Genomic DNA, 17870 nt, shown 5'->3' on the forward strand with positions numbered 1-17870 from the left:
TTTTAATAATCTCTTCTCTATTTTAATCATCTTTTCTCTATTTCATACTATACTTTATCTAACTGCGTCAATGTTTTTTCTACTACTCATTTAATCCTAATACTAAACAATCCTTTTAAATCTCTCTTTCTCGACCACATCGTTTCATGCACCTATAAACCTCTATTTTCTTTGATCTCTCTTTCAATCCAAGTTCACGCGTATCTTTTTCAATTTATTTTTCTCTATCTCATACCTAATCTTTCTCTATATTCGTTAATATGAATTCTCGTACATCTTTTAAATCCTCTCTTGTCTATCTTATTGTAGGCTTTATCTATCCACGTCAAAATGTTGCAATTTTTCTTTGTCAATCTAAATTTTCGTCTATCTTTTTCAATCTCCTATTCCCAATCTCATCGTATCCTGCATTTATCAAGATAATCATTTTCTATCTCTAAACTATTATTTTCCGTCAAATTTAAATTTATAGAGTCAAATTAATTATAAATTTATATTTGGCTGAAAGTTGGACTAATTTCTCAAATATTTATTTTCTTGGCTAAAGATTCATCATTTTAGATAAAAATGCATAGCTTCATTTGAAATTCATCTTATTATGTAACTGTCTTTCATTTGAAAATAAAATATTTGTTGGTAAAAATCTCAACTATTAAATTTTTATCAAGAATTAATCTGTTTTTGTTGAAAATTCTACTACTTGGTTGAAAGTTACAACTAATTTATTCAAAATCCATTTTTTATTAAAGATCCATCATTTCGTTCGAAAATTCATTTCTACTAACTATTTTGTTGAATTATTTTTAATTCATTCTTTTATGTTTGAAAATTAATATTTTGTACTAAAAATTCAACTGTTTTATTCCTGATTAGGAATTTATCATTATTATTCAAGAATTTAGTTATTTTTCTCAAAGTCGTACTAATGTGCTTTATCAAAAATTCATTTTTCTTTTTTTAAAGATTAAACTATGTTAATGCAAATTTTCTTTTTTTTTTTTTGTAGAAAATAGAAATATTCGTTAAAAGGTAATCCTTATCACAAGAAAACTTACCTTTTTTGTGAAATATTCGTCTTATTGTTCAAAATTTAACCATTTTGGTAAAGAATTCAGAAATTTAATTAAAAATTGAACCATTTGGTTAGATCTTCATATTCTTGTGTTGAAGATTTAACTTTTTTTGTTGAAAATTCGCCTTATTTAAAAAAAAATAATATTTTAATCGAGTTTTTTTTAAATTAAATTTTTCTTGGTTGTAAATTCAATGCTTTCGTTAAGAATTCATCTCTTCTGATAAAAATCTAATTATTTTTAATTAAAATATAATTTATCATATTTTTCTTTGAGAATTCATTTTTTTAATTCTTGGTTAAAGTTGAAGTATGTGGTTAAAAAACCATCTATTTCGGTTGAGGGCTCATAATTTTGGTCAAAATTAATGTTTGTGAATGATGGCTTAATTATTTTGCGAAAAATTTGTTTGTTTTTTTTTTGCTAATAATTAATTTTTTTAACTAATATATCTTCAACAGATATGACGGAAGTCGTTTACGAGCCTAGAAATGCATACAAAAAGTCGAAAACTAGATTATCACCAGATTATATTTGTGGAACAGGATTGTAACATTTCTTATGTTGAATATTGAATTTAATTTCCTGAAATTACTTTCAAATGCCGAACGAATTCTCGAGTTTGCAAAGTAAAAGGTCACACTCTGGCTCCATTCATATTTTATTTTAACAGCTCTGTCAGAATTCAAACTAAATGTCAAACAATTACCTTTAATTAGTATTTAAAAAATCGGACTTATTAATTTTTTATTTCTTATACTCTCAGGCTCTAGTAGTTAAAAAGAAGAAAATCAATTTTTAAGGTAAAAAACTTTTCGGTTCAAACGACAATCTGTCAAATAAAATAATTATAAAAAAAATATTTTCCTAATCCAGATTCATTACCCACTAAGCACTATTCCGGCAATCTCTAGACCTAGGTTCAAGTCCTACTGAAATTATAAATTTACCAAATTTTTTTTCGCTTGCTCGTCAACAATGAGTATTAAGTTCACTTTTTAACTGAATTTTGATATTTTTTATTTAAAATTTAATCATTGGGTGGCAAATTCAACAATTTTATTAAAAAATTTAACTAGTTTCTCCAGAAATAAGCTTTCTTGATTTTAAATTAATTTTTTTGCCTGAAAATTTCACTATCCCATTTTTAGTTAAATTTTTATTTTTTCTTATTAAAAACTAAACTACTTAAGTAAAATGTAAACCACTTTGTTACACATCTTTTTTAGAAGGTTCATCTCTTTCTTTGAAAATGAACTATTTTATTAAAAAATAGTTGTTTTTGTTTAAACGAATTTTTTAAAATGAAAATGGAACTTTTTTACTTTTTGTTGTAAGATGGTCTTTTTTAGTTAAAAATATATATTTGTAGCATAAAAAAACGCAACTGTGTTGTTAAAAATAAACTTCTTTTTGCAAATTCCTATTTTTTTATTGAAAATTCCATTATTGTACAATTCTTTTTAATTTATCTTTGGCTTAAAAATTAATATCTGTTTATAGAAAATTCGTCTTTTTTAGTTACAAATTTAACTTTTTAGTTAAAAATACATCTTGTTATTTGAAAGTTTAACTACTTTGTTGAAAAATAAGTTTTAAACCACTTTGTGAAAAAAATTCTTTTTTAAGGTTAATCTCTTTGCTTGAAATGTAACTATTTTATTAAAAAATAGTTTGTTTTAATTAACTTAATTTTTTGAAATGAAAATGGAACTTTTTTTCCTTTTTGTTTTAAAATGATTTTTTTTAGTTAAAAATCTATCTTTTGTTGAATAAAATTAATTTTATTTGTAAAAAATGCAACTGTGTGGTTGAAAATTAACTTCTTTGTTACAAATTTATATTTTTTTATTGATAATTCTACTATTTTATAAAAAAGTTCTATTTTGGCTTAAAGTTTGAACAATTTAGATCAACTTTTTTCCATTTCTGGCTTAGAATTTTTTTTTTTAAATTCGTCAATTCGGTTACAAAAATTAATCTCGTTTGTTTATTTGTGTTTCTTGTTGAAATTTTGATTGTATTAAAGTCCAACTATTTGGTTAAGAATTGAAATTTTTGTAAAATTTTTTTTTTTAATATTAACAATGATATTTTTTCTTGAGATCTTATCTGTTTGTCGAAATTCCATATTTATTGGTAGAAAATTCTAGTATTTAACTAAAAAGTTAACCAGTTTATTAAAAATGGAATTGTTTTGTAAAAAATTTAAAATAAACCAGCCTTCTTGAAAAAAAATTAATTACTTGGTTATAAATTAAAAATTTCAATAAGAATTCTCGCCTTCCGTTTATGAAAAATTAAAAGTTAAACATTTTACAAGATTAAAATTCTGGTCCGTGAACATTAATAATCAGAAAAAATGAAAAATTTTTCATTGAAAAATCAGGAAAAAGTCACGGAATTTTGAAAGTGAAGATGTGCTGCCGCCCTGCCTTTTATGGGTAATTAATTAAAGTGGTGGAATAAATTAAATTTTTTCTAAATATTAATAAGAGCCTTGATTTGCTTTATCCTTATAGTAATACCGTATTAAAATCGAGAGTGCTAATCGAAAGTGAAAATATTGCTCATTAAGAGTTGTAATTATCGAGCATGTGAGTAATTTCATCAAAAATAATGAGGTCAATGGATAGGTTTTTTAATTGTATAACATAAAAGAAGCTATTTTGTTAAATAAAAAAATTTTTTAGCAAGAAGAGAGTCATTTATCAGAATGTTGCTACCCCCTCTCTCTCTCACTCGCTCTCTTGGTCAACGATCTACACATGTATAGCGGCGTTGCCGGTTCAAATCCGGGCGGAGGCAGATTTTTTTCTTTTTCTTCAAAAATTGTTTTTCCTTTAATTATGAATCAGCTTAAGATCGAAGTTTTTATTAAATAAAAAACTTAACTTTAATTCGTGATAACATCTTCCAAAAATTGAAAATCATTAACTCTTTCTTTCTCTCTCTCTCTCTCTCTCTCTCTCTCTCTCATTCGGTTATAACAGGTAGATTCATTATAATTTATTGAAAAAAATCTAAAATATCCTCGTACATGCGACTACATTTAAGAATTAATTTTACTCACACAAGTTCTAGGTCACGGCCAGATGAGCAAGATGCTTTCATGTATTCCACACTTTCGTGAACTCGTGCGCTGAGGCTCGGAGAGAGTTATGCCTACTTTTGCATCATTAACCCGATTTCGTGAGCGAATTTATTGAACATGAAATGGGAATTACTATTTTTTCAAAAACTATTCTCTGTGACCGAAAATTAAATTATAGAATATCTGAATTGCAAAATAGAATTTTAACTGTAACACAAATCGCAAAATAGCACTCAGAAAATGTTTATTTAAAATTAAAGGGAAAATTTTGTTGACTAATTTTTTTTTTTAATTTAACCAAACAAAATTTCGGAATGAAGAAAATTTTAATTGGAACAATAAATCATTTCACTCACTAAGGCCCTTTTTAATAAACTCGAATTTTAGGTTCAAAGTATTTAAAAATTAAAATCATTCTTAAATTGAATTTAAACTTTCTTAAATATGTAATTATTCAACTGATTACAGTATATTTCAATCCTGCAGATTTTCAAGAAGATAAACAATACATTTCATATGTTTCCTTTTGAAGAAATTATATTTTTATTTTCAAAAATGTTTGAAACTGAAAAAAGTAATTAGTAAAATAGTAAAATATAATAACATTAAAAACTATTTTTTGCAATTAATTGTCCATTTCTGGAACATTATTGCTATCTATAAACATGCGAGTTTCCATTATGTGTAATTTATAATATTAACAAGACATAAATGCAAATTTTATCCGTTGAAAAATAACACTTACTTCGCTCCACTGGGAATCGAACCCAGGTCTTCCAATTGCCGTTTGGGTGCTCTACCCACTAAGCTACTTGAGAGATCGTGGGTAGCTTAGTGGGTAGAGCACCCAGCTGGCAATCGGAAGACCTGAGTTCGATTCCCAGCGGAGCGCAGTGGAGAGATTTTTTGACAGATAAAATTTAATTGGTAAATTTTAGATATCTATTTCCACGCATTGTGATAAATATTTCATCTGATCGGTCATTTTAACATCCCGATGATAATATAGATTTCCTTTATCTTATATCTATCACTCTGAAAAAAACTTGCTACATGTCATGTCAGTGAAAAAAAAATCTTTATTCGATTTCTCTAGTAGCTTAGTGGATAGAGTGCTCGACCGGTAATCTAAAGACCTGAGTTCGATTCCCATCGAAGCAAAAGAAAGGAATATTTTTTCTGACCTGATCGGTTATTTTACCATCCCGATGATAATACGAATTTCCTATATATTTAAGTCGTATTTTTTTAAAAGGGGCCCAATGGGTTTTTTTATCGTTTTAAACATTTCGTAGAATTACAGCTTACTATAATCGGTTAAAAAATCCTTTATATAAGGACCTTACAATTATAGTTGGTTCATTAAAATTGGTTTTTTTCTTTCACAGCAAATATTTAAAGGCTTCCTTAAATTGAATACTCTTTCAGTCTCAAACACTTGAATTTCATATTATGGAAAGTTGATTATCTGGAAGAAGGAATTTTAATTTGTTTTTCACTTTATTTTAATTTATTTAAACTGAAATCGTCATAATTGCGCAATATCTATGTGCTGAGATAATTTTTTAGTCTTTGACGTCAAATAAAGAAGAGTCCAAGAAGTAATTATGACATGGAATGGAAATACAAATATTTAAACACCTGAAAATGATAAACACATTAAATTAATTGTTTAAAAGAATGACCTCACTTTCTCACTCCGCCTTTTAACCAAACGCTATAAAAATTACTGAGAGTCAGCGGTCTTTTAGAATTGTTCAGACATTTACAACATTTACAAACTGATATTTTTTCACCTTAGACAATGAAGATTTTTATTGGTACTTTATTATTGACTTTTTTGGTATTTCTTAATTCCATACGTAAGTACAATGTAAATTCTTACATTCAATATTGTGCAATTTTATACTTTTAGTTCTCACAATATAAATAAAAATGATGTTTTATACTGTCCAAATACAGCTAACAAAATATTTGAATTTGAAGTTAATTGCAGTCTGAAAGGAAAATTTCGCCAAAATTAGTTCATTTTATTTTTAATCATTGACGCATAAACTACAATTTTTTCGAAAATATCTTTTTATAATTTAATTAATACTTTCTTCTGTATTTTCAATTTTTCTTTAATTTCTCCAGGTTTTAAGAAAGAGTTCAAAGTGAAGAAAATAAAAATTTTCTATTATTTCTTGATAGATTATAGATATTTTTTTTAGTAGGAGAAACAGCGACACTGGACCTTGCGCACGATGACGCAAGGTCCAGTGTCGCTGGCTCTTAGACTATTTATTAATGAAAATATCCGTTTTCTATCATTTTTGTGAACCAATCTTTGTTCGAAGTTATTTTGGACATTTTTCTTAAAATCTGCTTATATAAGAGAAATCAGTATAATTTTGTTCCTCTCCTAAATTTTGTTTCTTTTTTCTTTTATTATTTCTGTTTTCTTACTTTTCTTGATTTTTCTTAAATTTTTTTCTCTTACCTTGCTCCTATTTCTTTTCTTTCTTTCTTTTTATTTTTCTTCTTTCCTTCTTTCATTACAAACAATATTTTTTCTATTTTGAGATTTTGACATTCTTACAGAATGCAGTCCACTACAAAAAAATCCAGACGACGGAAATGGTTCTCATCATCCAAGATATTATAATAGTCATCGCCTTGATTCTCTTAACTATAATGGAATTAATCGTCCATTGATGATAAATGACGGCGAAGATCAAATTTCGTATGATAGCCTATTACCTTCCGATTTTGAAGATAAGCCATTAGCTAAAGAATTAATTAAGGATAAAAAAAATGTGAAATCATGAATTCGCGTGAACGAGATTCCTTGAATAAATGTTTGTTTATTTAAAAAAATTTCGTTTCTTTTACCTACCAATTTTAATTGAGAAAGTACAGTATGGGTGAATGTCGTCATTCATAAAAAAATATGTTTGCGATTACAATTTAGACTTTGCAGATTGTGATTTAATACTAGTAGCTTGAAACGACTGTAAATAAAAAAATTATAAGATTTATGTGCGTTATTAAATTCTTCTGTAAGATTCTTCATTATTCATATTATTCTCGTAGTATTTTTGATTTAATTTTTCTTATTTACTAGCATGCCTGGTTTGGTTATGATATTTTTTAATTTAAAATATAATTTTTGAATAAATATTCATTTATAAAGATTTTTTAATTTATATAAATATAATTTTCTTAATTATCTGAGAAAATTCAAAAACATTCTTGAAGCTTTCCAGAAGGTATTCTAGAAGTTTGGAGGTAATCTACAAATATTTGAGAAAGTTTTGTAAATATTTTTAAGTTATAAAATATTTATAATCTTTTTGAAACTCCTTAAGTTCTTAAATATATTATAAACTTGCTCGAATGTTAACATTTTTTAAAATCTTTTCAAATAAAAATTATATTAAAATCTTCCAGACATTATCTTGAATTTTTATGGGATGACTAGAAAATCTCGAAAAATATAATTCTTCACACTGGGAAATTAAAAAAAAATGAAAATATTTAAAATATAAAATTTCCGAAATTAGAAAAATTCCAACAGTCAAAGATCTCCAAATTAGACAAATTTCTAATATAAACAATAAAAAATGATTAAATTATAAATAATAAATAAATTACTTTTATTTGATCATAAAAAACTATCCGAAATTTTATTATTTATGTATTTGGTAATTTGGAAATTTTAAATTGTCGGTAATTTTATCAATTTTTATCAATTTTCTATATGGAATTTTTATTTTTTGAAGTTGAAGTTTTTAATAAAAATTTGTTATAATGAAAAGAGATTAGTGAACATTTTTAATAATTTTAAAATTAGTTATTCTCCTGCCTTTTTATCAAATACTTTCTCAATTTTACGAAATTATTAAAATGTTTGAAAAAATTAGCAAAATTTGGAATATTCTCGCGTTACATGGAGCTTATATAAGGCCCTAAGTTTTGAAAGTTTCCCTAAATTCATCAATGAATTACCAAAAATTTTTCAAAAAATGGCAATATAAACATAAAAAATTCCCTAAAATTGAGAGAAATCACTTGTTACCCTAAGATTCGGGGGATATTTCCTAATTCTTCTAATTTTAGTAAAATTCATAAAAATGGAACAAATTCTCCACATTGTATGGGTTTAACTCGTAAGGCCCAAATTGTGGAAAATCTCATTAATATATATAAAAAATTGTCCATTTTTTTCGAAAAACCGCGTATGAATTTAAGAAACTCCTTAAAATTTATGGAAAGCACTTGATGCCTTAAAATTTGGGGAATATTTCCCCATTTTTTTCGAAATTTTTGCAAGTTTTAGAAAACTTCACCGAAATTGGACAAATTTCCCTAAATTTCTAAAAATTTATGAGATAATTATCTAACCTTTGCGAAATATCGCAATGTGAATGTGACAAAATTCCTGAATTTTATGGAAATCACTCATTCCCGAAATTTATGGGAACATTTCCTGATTATTCAAATTTATGGAAAAATTCAGCAAATTTGTAAAAATTCCTCACGTTATATGACGGTTTCTTAGAAGACCTCAACTTTCGGAAATTGTCCTCAAACGTATAGGAAAATTGAAAAATTTTGTCGGAAAATAATTAATTAGCTGTAGGGGAATATTTCTTCATTTTTCTTTAAAAAATCCATTTTTGAAAGAATTTTAACCAGAATTGGCCAGATTCGCCGCATTATGGGGTATACTTATGGCCTTAACTTTTGCAAATTTTTTTGAAATCCCTACTTCAAATGAGTTATGAGGCCCTGAATTTTGGAAAATCTCATTATGGGGTTTACTTAAGTCCCTAACTTTTAGAAAATTTGCTCAAATTTATCTGAAAATTATGCAACTTTTTAGGAAAAATCGCCACGAGAATGTGAGAAATGTCCTAAATTCTAGTATTGGAAAATTTCTTCATGGTTTACTTAAGGTTCCGACTATTGAGAAATTTTCTCTAAACTAAGGGCATGTGACACAGCTAAATGCCTTTATTACCGACCTCACTTTATCCGTTCACTGAATGTTTTTTTGAACCTAGGAACTTTTTTTGTAAATAAAATATCGAGCTGAAACTTTGGAAAATGTATTAGAGTACAATAAAGTACGTTTAGGTACTGCACTTTGGTAGAAACTTCACTGAATTTATTTCATCTTCTTTCTGAACCTCGACATTTTTTAAACGTTCGAACTTTTTTTATACATAAAATATCAGTCTCAAACTTTGAAAAATGCAAGAGCCGAAAGAAAACTGTGTTTAAATACAAAGCTTAATAATAAAATATAAAAAAAAATATTTCGACTATCAATTCCACCGACATCAGCCGGTAACGTTGTACACGAAAATACGAACCTTCTAGAGCCTCGTCTAGTGGCCGCCAGGGTTCGTATTTTCGTGTACAACGTTACCGGCTGGTGCCGATGGAATTAATAGTTGAAACATATTTTTTTACATCTTTTATTATTAAGCTTTGTACTTAAACGTCTTTTTCTATCGGCTCTTGCTTTTTTCAAAGTTTGAGAACAATATTTTATGTATAAAAAAAGTTCGAACGTTCAAAAAATGTCGAGGTTCAGAAAAAAGATGAAACAATTTTCAGTGAAGTTCCTACCAAAATACAGTACCTAAACGTACTTTATTGCACTCTAATACATTTTCCAAAGTTTCAGCTCGATATTTTATTTACAAAAAAAGTTCTTAGGTTCAAAAAATTATTCAATTGACTGATAAAGTGAGGTCGGTAATATAGGTATTTGGCTGTGCCACATGCCCTTAAGCATAAATTTTCCATCGTTTTTGAAAAAATCGCAATATGAATTTGTAAAATTCCCTAAATTGTCACTCCCCTAACCTTTGGTTCATATTTCCTAATTCTTCAGAATTTTGTACAATTTTGTGGTGAAGATTTCTCAATTGCTCAAGGAAACGTATTTTCAACCTAAATTGTGGAATTTATCCCAAGAAATAAGCAGGGAAATCCATTAAATTTTCTACAGTCCCTCTAAAATTTAAATGTCCCATGTGAAACATTAGAATATCCCATAAAAAAATTATCTATGTTCACAAAAAAAATGTCACGAAAAAAAATTTCTGATGATATCTATATATAATTTTTTTTGTTACAGAAAAATGCATCGGGTGTGTCTAATACTTTGTGTCGCAGCCGCGACCGCTCAAAATTCTTACGATAATTTGGAAACAAGATCTGTGGCTTATCCAGGAAAAAGTCTTGGTCCTTTATATTCTCAAGGATTATCATCTTCTTCAGGATATCGTGACAACAGCTATGAAGACAATGCTGTCACACCAACTCCTGCCCCTGCCCCCGTTTATAGACAACAACAACCGGTAATTTTTTAATAAAAAAAAACATACAAAATTTTATTTTATAACAGTGAACTCTTACCTATTTCAAAGGTCGCGAAACGTAAGCTTTTGGTATTTCAAGGCTGAAGGGGTCCCCACCTCTACCACGAGTCATGGGGTGATTTTGTCAAGCGACGTTTATTGGCTTTCACTCCCTTGTATCGATGCGCGCGCTGCAAGCACGTGTGCGTCCTTGCATTTGCGCAGCATCCATTTCTGTGTTTTCAAGCGTGACAAATATAAGATTTCCTTGAAATAATACAATTTGCCGACTCAAAATTAATATAATAGAAACACAAAATTAATTAAATATTTTTTTGGACCATTGAATAGTGTAGCATCACGCAACGATCATTCTAGGGTATGTGTATACATCAGGAAACTTAGGACTACATACACCTATTCAGAAAAAATATTCTAAACTTAAATTTAAGGTATAAATGTCTGAATAGCAATGTACAATGAACCATCTGAAATTTTAGGTTAGAGTACCGAAGTCTGATCAAATCCATCTGATACCGTAACCTCAAATTCTGGGTACTTTTTTTATTTCTTGACACTAAAAGGTCGTCAATCGACAACAGAATGGTACATGGCTACAAAAATACATTTTGCACTTCACAAATATTAATATTCGTACACGTATGAATTATTTTTAGGTTTAGAATATTTTTTCGAAAAGTTCGTATGCATTCCCATAACGTCCTGCTAAACCAGTCAATTCAAACCGACGAGGGCTTTGGGACTCTTTTTAATTGGCCAGCCACTGACGAAAGCAAAATCGTTCAGGGGCAATGGTGAGATGTGATGCAACTGCGCAATTTGAAATATCCCAGCATGGGAGACTTGAAATATGTAAGCCTTGAAATAAGTACGCCTTGACATAAGCAAGACTTCATGTATCATGTATTCATCATTTAATTTAAATTCAACTACTTAAATTTAATTTAAGTATTTTATTTAAATTGAGTGTTTAATTTAAATTTAGGTAAAAAATAATTTGTAATACAAAATAATATACTTTCGCTAAGATTCTAAAAAAAATTAACGAAAAAAAGTAATGAGTTTACGTATTTTAAATAAAAGCTTCAACAAAGAATTCAATTTTCAACCAAAAAATATAAATTCTTAATGAAAAGAATATAATAGAGGACAATTCAACACACAAAAAACGGAATTATCAACCCAATAGTTTAATTTTGAACCAAATAGTTGAATTTTCTAATAAAAAATATAATTTTTCAAACAACACTGGAATAATTAAATTCCCATGAAAGAAAGTGAGTTTTCAACTGAAAAAAGAACGTCTTTAACAAAGTAGTTTAATCTTCAACTAAACTTTAATTTTAAAAAGTTAACATAATCTAAAAAAGTTCAATTTTCAATAAAATAGTTGAACTTTTCGTGTAAAAAGTTAGAGTTTCAACTGAGAGACATATGATAATTTTAAATGCAAAATCAAAATTTCAAATAACTATTTTTATGGGTCTATTTATTTAAGGTTCTTTAAAAAATTAAGAAATATTTTCGAAGGCTTCATCTAAATCGAACAAGTATCTAAAAACTTTTAAATTAAAATACTTCTATTCCCAATTATTTAAATTGGCTCGAATTATTCCCAATAAATAATTTGTTTACCGCTTAAATATTTCTAGATTATTGGTTAAATTTAAAATAACAAAATTGTATAAAAATCGTATCAAGAAATCAATTTGAAAATACTAGCTTCTCGAACGAGCAACAAAATATCTACCTATATTTTTTCCGAACGTAATAATATTTTCCAAAAAAAACGTTGCATGTTTCAATTCAGCACATTTTCACACCAAAATTTCATGAACAAATTTTTTTATATTTATTATTATTTTAAACTTAAAATAAAGATTTTTGAATAGATAAAATTTTCAAATTTAAAAATTCCCGAATAATACGATTTACGACATTTTAAAATATTACTAAATTTGAAAATTTCTAAATAATAAAACGCCCGGTATAAGCCTAATTACATTTTTTAATAAATCTGATTTATATATAAGAAATAGAATAGTCAAATATTTTTATCCAAGAAACATTTCCTTAATGTTTCAAATTTTCTGAATCATTGCTTACATTTAAAATAAAAATAATTGAAACAAAACATTTCTAGATGAAAAATTTGATTTGAAAATTAGCATAGTATTGTTAAAATATTACAAAACATGCTCTCGTAAATGGAATTTTGAATTGAGAAACAATTAAAAAGAAATTTGAATATCACTCAGTGCTGAACTGAACTTTTCTTTGGTAAAAATATCCAATTTTTGGATTTTTAATAAATAAATGAAATAGATTTTTAGAAATTTAATTTTTCGGAATTTTTCAGTCCTCTTCAGGAATTTTATTATCCGTAATTTTTCAAATTCGGTAATATCATGAAATTTAGGGTATTTCATTATTCGGTAAGTTTGCAATTCGAGATTTTTATATTTTGACAATTTAATCAAAAAAATGTTTTTGGTAAATATGTCTTAGTCATCAATAATAAAATAATCAAATATTTAATTAAGACAAATTTTTTCAGAATTTTTTCAAACTTTCAATTTAAAAAAATTTATTTTTCACAAATATCTTATTATTTTATTTTTAATGAATAAATAATATCATTATTATTATTATTATTATTATTATTACTATTAATTCATTAATTAAAAAACATTTTTTCAATTGTTTAAACTCAGGAATTTTTCCATTCATTAGTAGTATAAAATATTTGACAATTTTATTATTCATAAATTTTCCAATTAGGGAATTTAATTTTTCGGGAATTTTCAGAAAAAGACTATTCTCCTCTGATTTCACGTCTAAAAAAGAAAGTTTCGAATTTACAATAAATTTTTCACATCCGGGAGAATCTATTGTTTCGTAAGACGAAAAAGTCAGGAGCCTTTCTCGTTTACGTCTTTTTTATGAGTAATTCAAACCGCAAACTAGTCATAAATATATAATTTGGCTGCTTTACATAGTATTGTTAAAGAGACTAGAAGGTGGATCTGAATTCTTTATTCTTTTATTTCTGAAACGAAATAACTCCCACTTTTAGAATTATATACCATTAAAAAAATATTACAAATTTCAAGACATTCATAACTTCCGGCTTTTTTATAATCCCGGATTACGCTCGATACATTTATTCAACTAGTTTCCAAATTAATTCAGTTGTGCAATTTTTCTCAATAGCTTAACCAGTTAAATCTCGATTTCTTTACACTATATAATTTCCTTTTATATATTGAACATACAAAAGTGTGTCGATTACAGTTATAATATTTTTAGAATCAATAAAAGAAAACCTCAGCCCGGATTTGAACCACGAACATCACTATCAATGAATGATCGCGTTGCTCAATTTACGCTTTACTCATGGACACTGACGGCCAGGGTTCAAATCCGGCCTAAAGCAGATTTTTCGTTTTTGCGGCAAATGATGCAATAAAATGCATTGCAATAAAATAATTTGCTCAAGTACGCCATATCCTGCTTTAAAGGTTTCTAATTCTTTAATAAAAAAGAATTTTTTGTATTTCACTAGAAGCATGAATCGGAAAATATTTTTTCATACAAAATGAAATTTTGACCATGCCAATTTTTATTTGTTAAAAGATTTTTAACAAGAAAATCAGCATTATCATTTTGTTTTTAAAAATATATAAATGCAATTTTCCTACAAAACTTCTTTAGAAAATTTAATAAGATTTTTGAAGATTTTTAATGTTTCGAGAAATAATATGAAAAATTGTGAGGAAATTTGTTTATTGTACAGGAATTTACAAAATACTAGAAAAAATTGGAGGCATTTTTTTTTATTTTCCTTAACAATTAATCTTAGATTTCCTCAGGAATCTTATGATAATTTTTTTATTCTTTTAGAAAATTTCGAAAATTTGAAAATGCAGCTTTTGTTTTAAAAACAAAATCATTTGAAATGTTTAAAAATAAATAATCATTTTTCCATTTGATCAAAAATTATAAAAACTACATTTAAAAAATCTTTTCAAAAACTTTCAATATTTTTTACTCAGTTTTACAAAATTTTATAATCTTGATAAATAAAATTTTCTTTTAGCTCTTTTTTGTATTTCTAAGAAATCATTTGAAAGGGTTACAAATTTTTCAGCTTTTCTCTGAATTTATTTCGCGCAATCAAAAATCAGTAGAATTTTCCCCATAAATCGTTCGAATTTTTTTTATTCTCTTGAACCCTTTCTAATTTTTTAAAAAACGATTTTTCAAAAACATTAAGAATCTATTTTTAGTTTAAATTTTTTAAATCTCTATCTGTTTTAAATTAAATGTAAGTCTTCTAAAAACTTTGAAACTTTATAAATATCTTTTAAAATTAATCAAATTTCTTCTGAAATAAAAAAATGTGACTCATATTTTTTTAAATAATGTTTATTTATTTATTAAAAATACAATCATTTGCTTCCAGAAATATACGTTTTTCAATTATTTTTGATTTAAATGCAAACCACAATTTTAGAAACATTAAACATTAAAAACAAACTTTTTATAACAAATATTTAATATATCATTCGATATTTTTTATTCAGGATATTTTATAATCCGGCAATTTTGAGTCGGGAATTTTCAAATTCAAAAATACGAAAATTTTGGGGAACTTTATTATTCGGAGATTTTCCAATTCGGTGATATTATAAACTATTCAGGAATTTTTTGACTCAGGAATTTCATTATTCTGGAATTTTATCTTGTCGGATTTTTCATTCATCCCGTTTCTAAGAAATCAATCGAAATATTTTGAAATATTTTTTTTATATGCACTTCATATACAATTTTCAAATCTTTTCAAAATTCTTAAAAGCTTTTTTTAATTTTCTCAAAATTTCTGAATTGAAAAATTTCCAAGCAGTATATAATATTATCGAGTTAGAAATTTGACGTATAATAAAATTCGCGACAGTTTATAATATTACCGAGACGTGAAAGATATCATGAATAATAAAATTCCTGCCAAAGTAAAACTTCCAAGTTGGAAAATTTCCGAATATCAAAATTCCAGAATAATAAAACTCCCGACAGAATTCGTTTTTTGATTCTTGTTTTATAATTTTTTAAATATTTTGAATATTTTCTCAACATTAGTTTTTTTGAATAAGAAAAATCATTTTCGAAATTTTCAGATTTATCGCAAGGTTAATGATGGATCCCGGGATTACCAAACCAATGTGAGAGTTGTTGCTAACCCGCAACGAGGACCTTTCCGTGGACCTCCTCAACTAGGACTCAATGGCCAGGTACGAAATTGAAAAAAAAAATTAGAAAACTACATATTTTATAAATTTTATTTACTCTATGAAAAAGTACTATTATGGAAAAAAGCGCGCCTCTGGATTTTTATTTTCTAGTAATAAGAACATTAAAAATGTTATTAGGTTTCAAAAGATGTTGTTACGATTTGAAAATGCTTGCGTCCAAATTTAAAAAAGTTTTACTTGTACAAATTTCGATCTTAAAACGATTAATCCTGACAGTAATTTTTCAAGTACAAGAAAAAATCTGTCTCTGTCTGGATTTGAACTGTAAACGCCACTATCATCAATATCACTGTAACGTGGTTGGTTAACGCTCCACTCATGGATAGTGACTTTCCCGGTTCAAATCCAGGCAAAAGAAGGTTTTTTTCTTGTGCTTCAAAAATGATTTCTTGAAGTAACCGTTTTGGCATCCAAATTTTTATTGATTACAAACTATTTATAAATCCATAATAATAAAATATGACATCTCAAGAGTTCTGAAAATTAATAATAGTTTGATAACATTAAATTATTAATTTTAGTGTCGCAGAATATTTGAAAATTTTTTATTTTCGTAATTTTAATTTAAATAATTTTTTAATCTGGAGCTATTAAAATTTGACAATTTTAAATAGAAAGTTTTGAAACCGAAGTTCGGAAATTCAAAATTGATTAAACTATACACATTTGAAACTATATTTTTCTAAAAAAAGGGCTTAAAATTAAATAATTTTAAGTCAGATACTTTAAGAATAAAAAATCTTTACTACGAAATTTTGGTATACTCAAACGCTTGAAATTTTCAATTATTTTAAGTATATTTATATCGCTTTAAAAATAAACAATTTTGAAATTGTTTATTATTCTTTAAAAATTAAAAGGTTGTTATTTTAATTGCAAACGCAATTTTTATCATTTTTATTTAAAATTGTTTAATTTTAAACACCTTATTTACAATTATTATTAATTCTTGAAATCTTATATTCAAACATTTCTCAATCTTAAACAATTTACTTTTTAAATCTTCAACTAAAAAATAAGCAGTTTCAAGATATTTAATCAAAAATGTTTTAAAAAATTACAAAACAAGGTATCTGTAATTACAATTTTAAATATGTCTTAATTAAAAAATCATTCTTGACATATTTACAAATCATCAACTGTTTTTCAATCTTTTCAAAAATCCTGAATTTTTTTCTTAAAATTCATTTTTTTAAAGAAAAAATTATTTAAAATTTTCCCGAAAATCTAAAAAAAAATATCCTCTCGCAACTTTTCATAATGCTTACGAAGTATTTAATTTTAATCGTTACACAACTTGTAAGCCTTCTCAATATATTTTTAAATTATTCTAGTTTTTCCTAATATATTTTAAAATTAATAAAATTTTTCCCAATTTTTTTCAAAATTCTACTAAATTAAACAAATAGCCTCTTTAAAGTCTTCTAGACTCTTCTTTGATTATGTTTGAAATCCCTTTGAATATTTTATCATCTGTTTGAAGCATTGCTTAAAGTTCAATTTTCAATATTATAAATCATTAAGAATTTTTCTAGGAATCTTAAGAAAATTTTTTCATGCTCTCGAAAACTTTTAAAATTTTCAAAAATCTTCTTTTTTTCAAAATTTTCAAAAAACTACTATCTTTAAAAAAATTTAAATCTTAACTAGCCTTAAATTATATTTAAATCTTTTCAAAATCTCTAAGCCTTCTAAATGTTCTTAAAATGATTTTAATTTTGTCTAAAATTAAAAAAATTATTAATAATTAAAAAAATTACATTAATATCTTCCGGATTCTTTCTTCATAATTTTGGTGGCTTTTAGAACGTTTCAAATCTTTTTAAATATTTTCTCACAATCAATTTTTAAAACAAAAAAAATATAACGAAATTTTCACAAACATCTTAAAAAACTTGTTTTATTCTCTTGTAAACTTTTAAAATTCTCATAAAGGTTCTAGTATCAAATTGAATTTTAATTTTTTTGAAACATTTAAGCCTTCTAAAAATCTTTTCAAGTGATTCGAATTTCT

At 25.9% G+C, this 17870-nt stretch overlaps 1 protein-coding gene across 1 annotated transcript in view; it reads left to right on the forward strand.

The window, feature by feature from the left end:
* Positions 1–17870, forward strand: part of LOC117171756 — a 78025-nt gene that overhangs the window by 52523 nt on the left and 7632 nt on the right. Inside the window, exons 2-3 of the mRNA XM_033359359.1 lie at positions 10301–10523; positions 15722–15835. Coding sequence (XP_033215250.1) covers positions 10305–10523; positions 15722–15835 — 333 coding nt within the window. The 5' untranslated portion in view covers positions 10301–10304. The remainder of the gene's footprint in view (positions 1–10300; positions 10524–15721; positions 15836–17870) is intronic.

The sequence above is a fragment of the Belonocnema kinseyi genome, chromosome 4, assembly GCF_010883055.1.
Source record: "Belonocnema kinseyi isolate 2016_QV_RU_SX_M_011 chromosome 4, B_treatae_v1, whole genome shotgun sequence".
NCBI lineage: Eukaryota > Metazoa > Arthropoda > Insecta > Hymenoptera > Cynipidae > Belonocnema > Belonocnema kinseyi.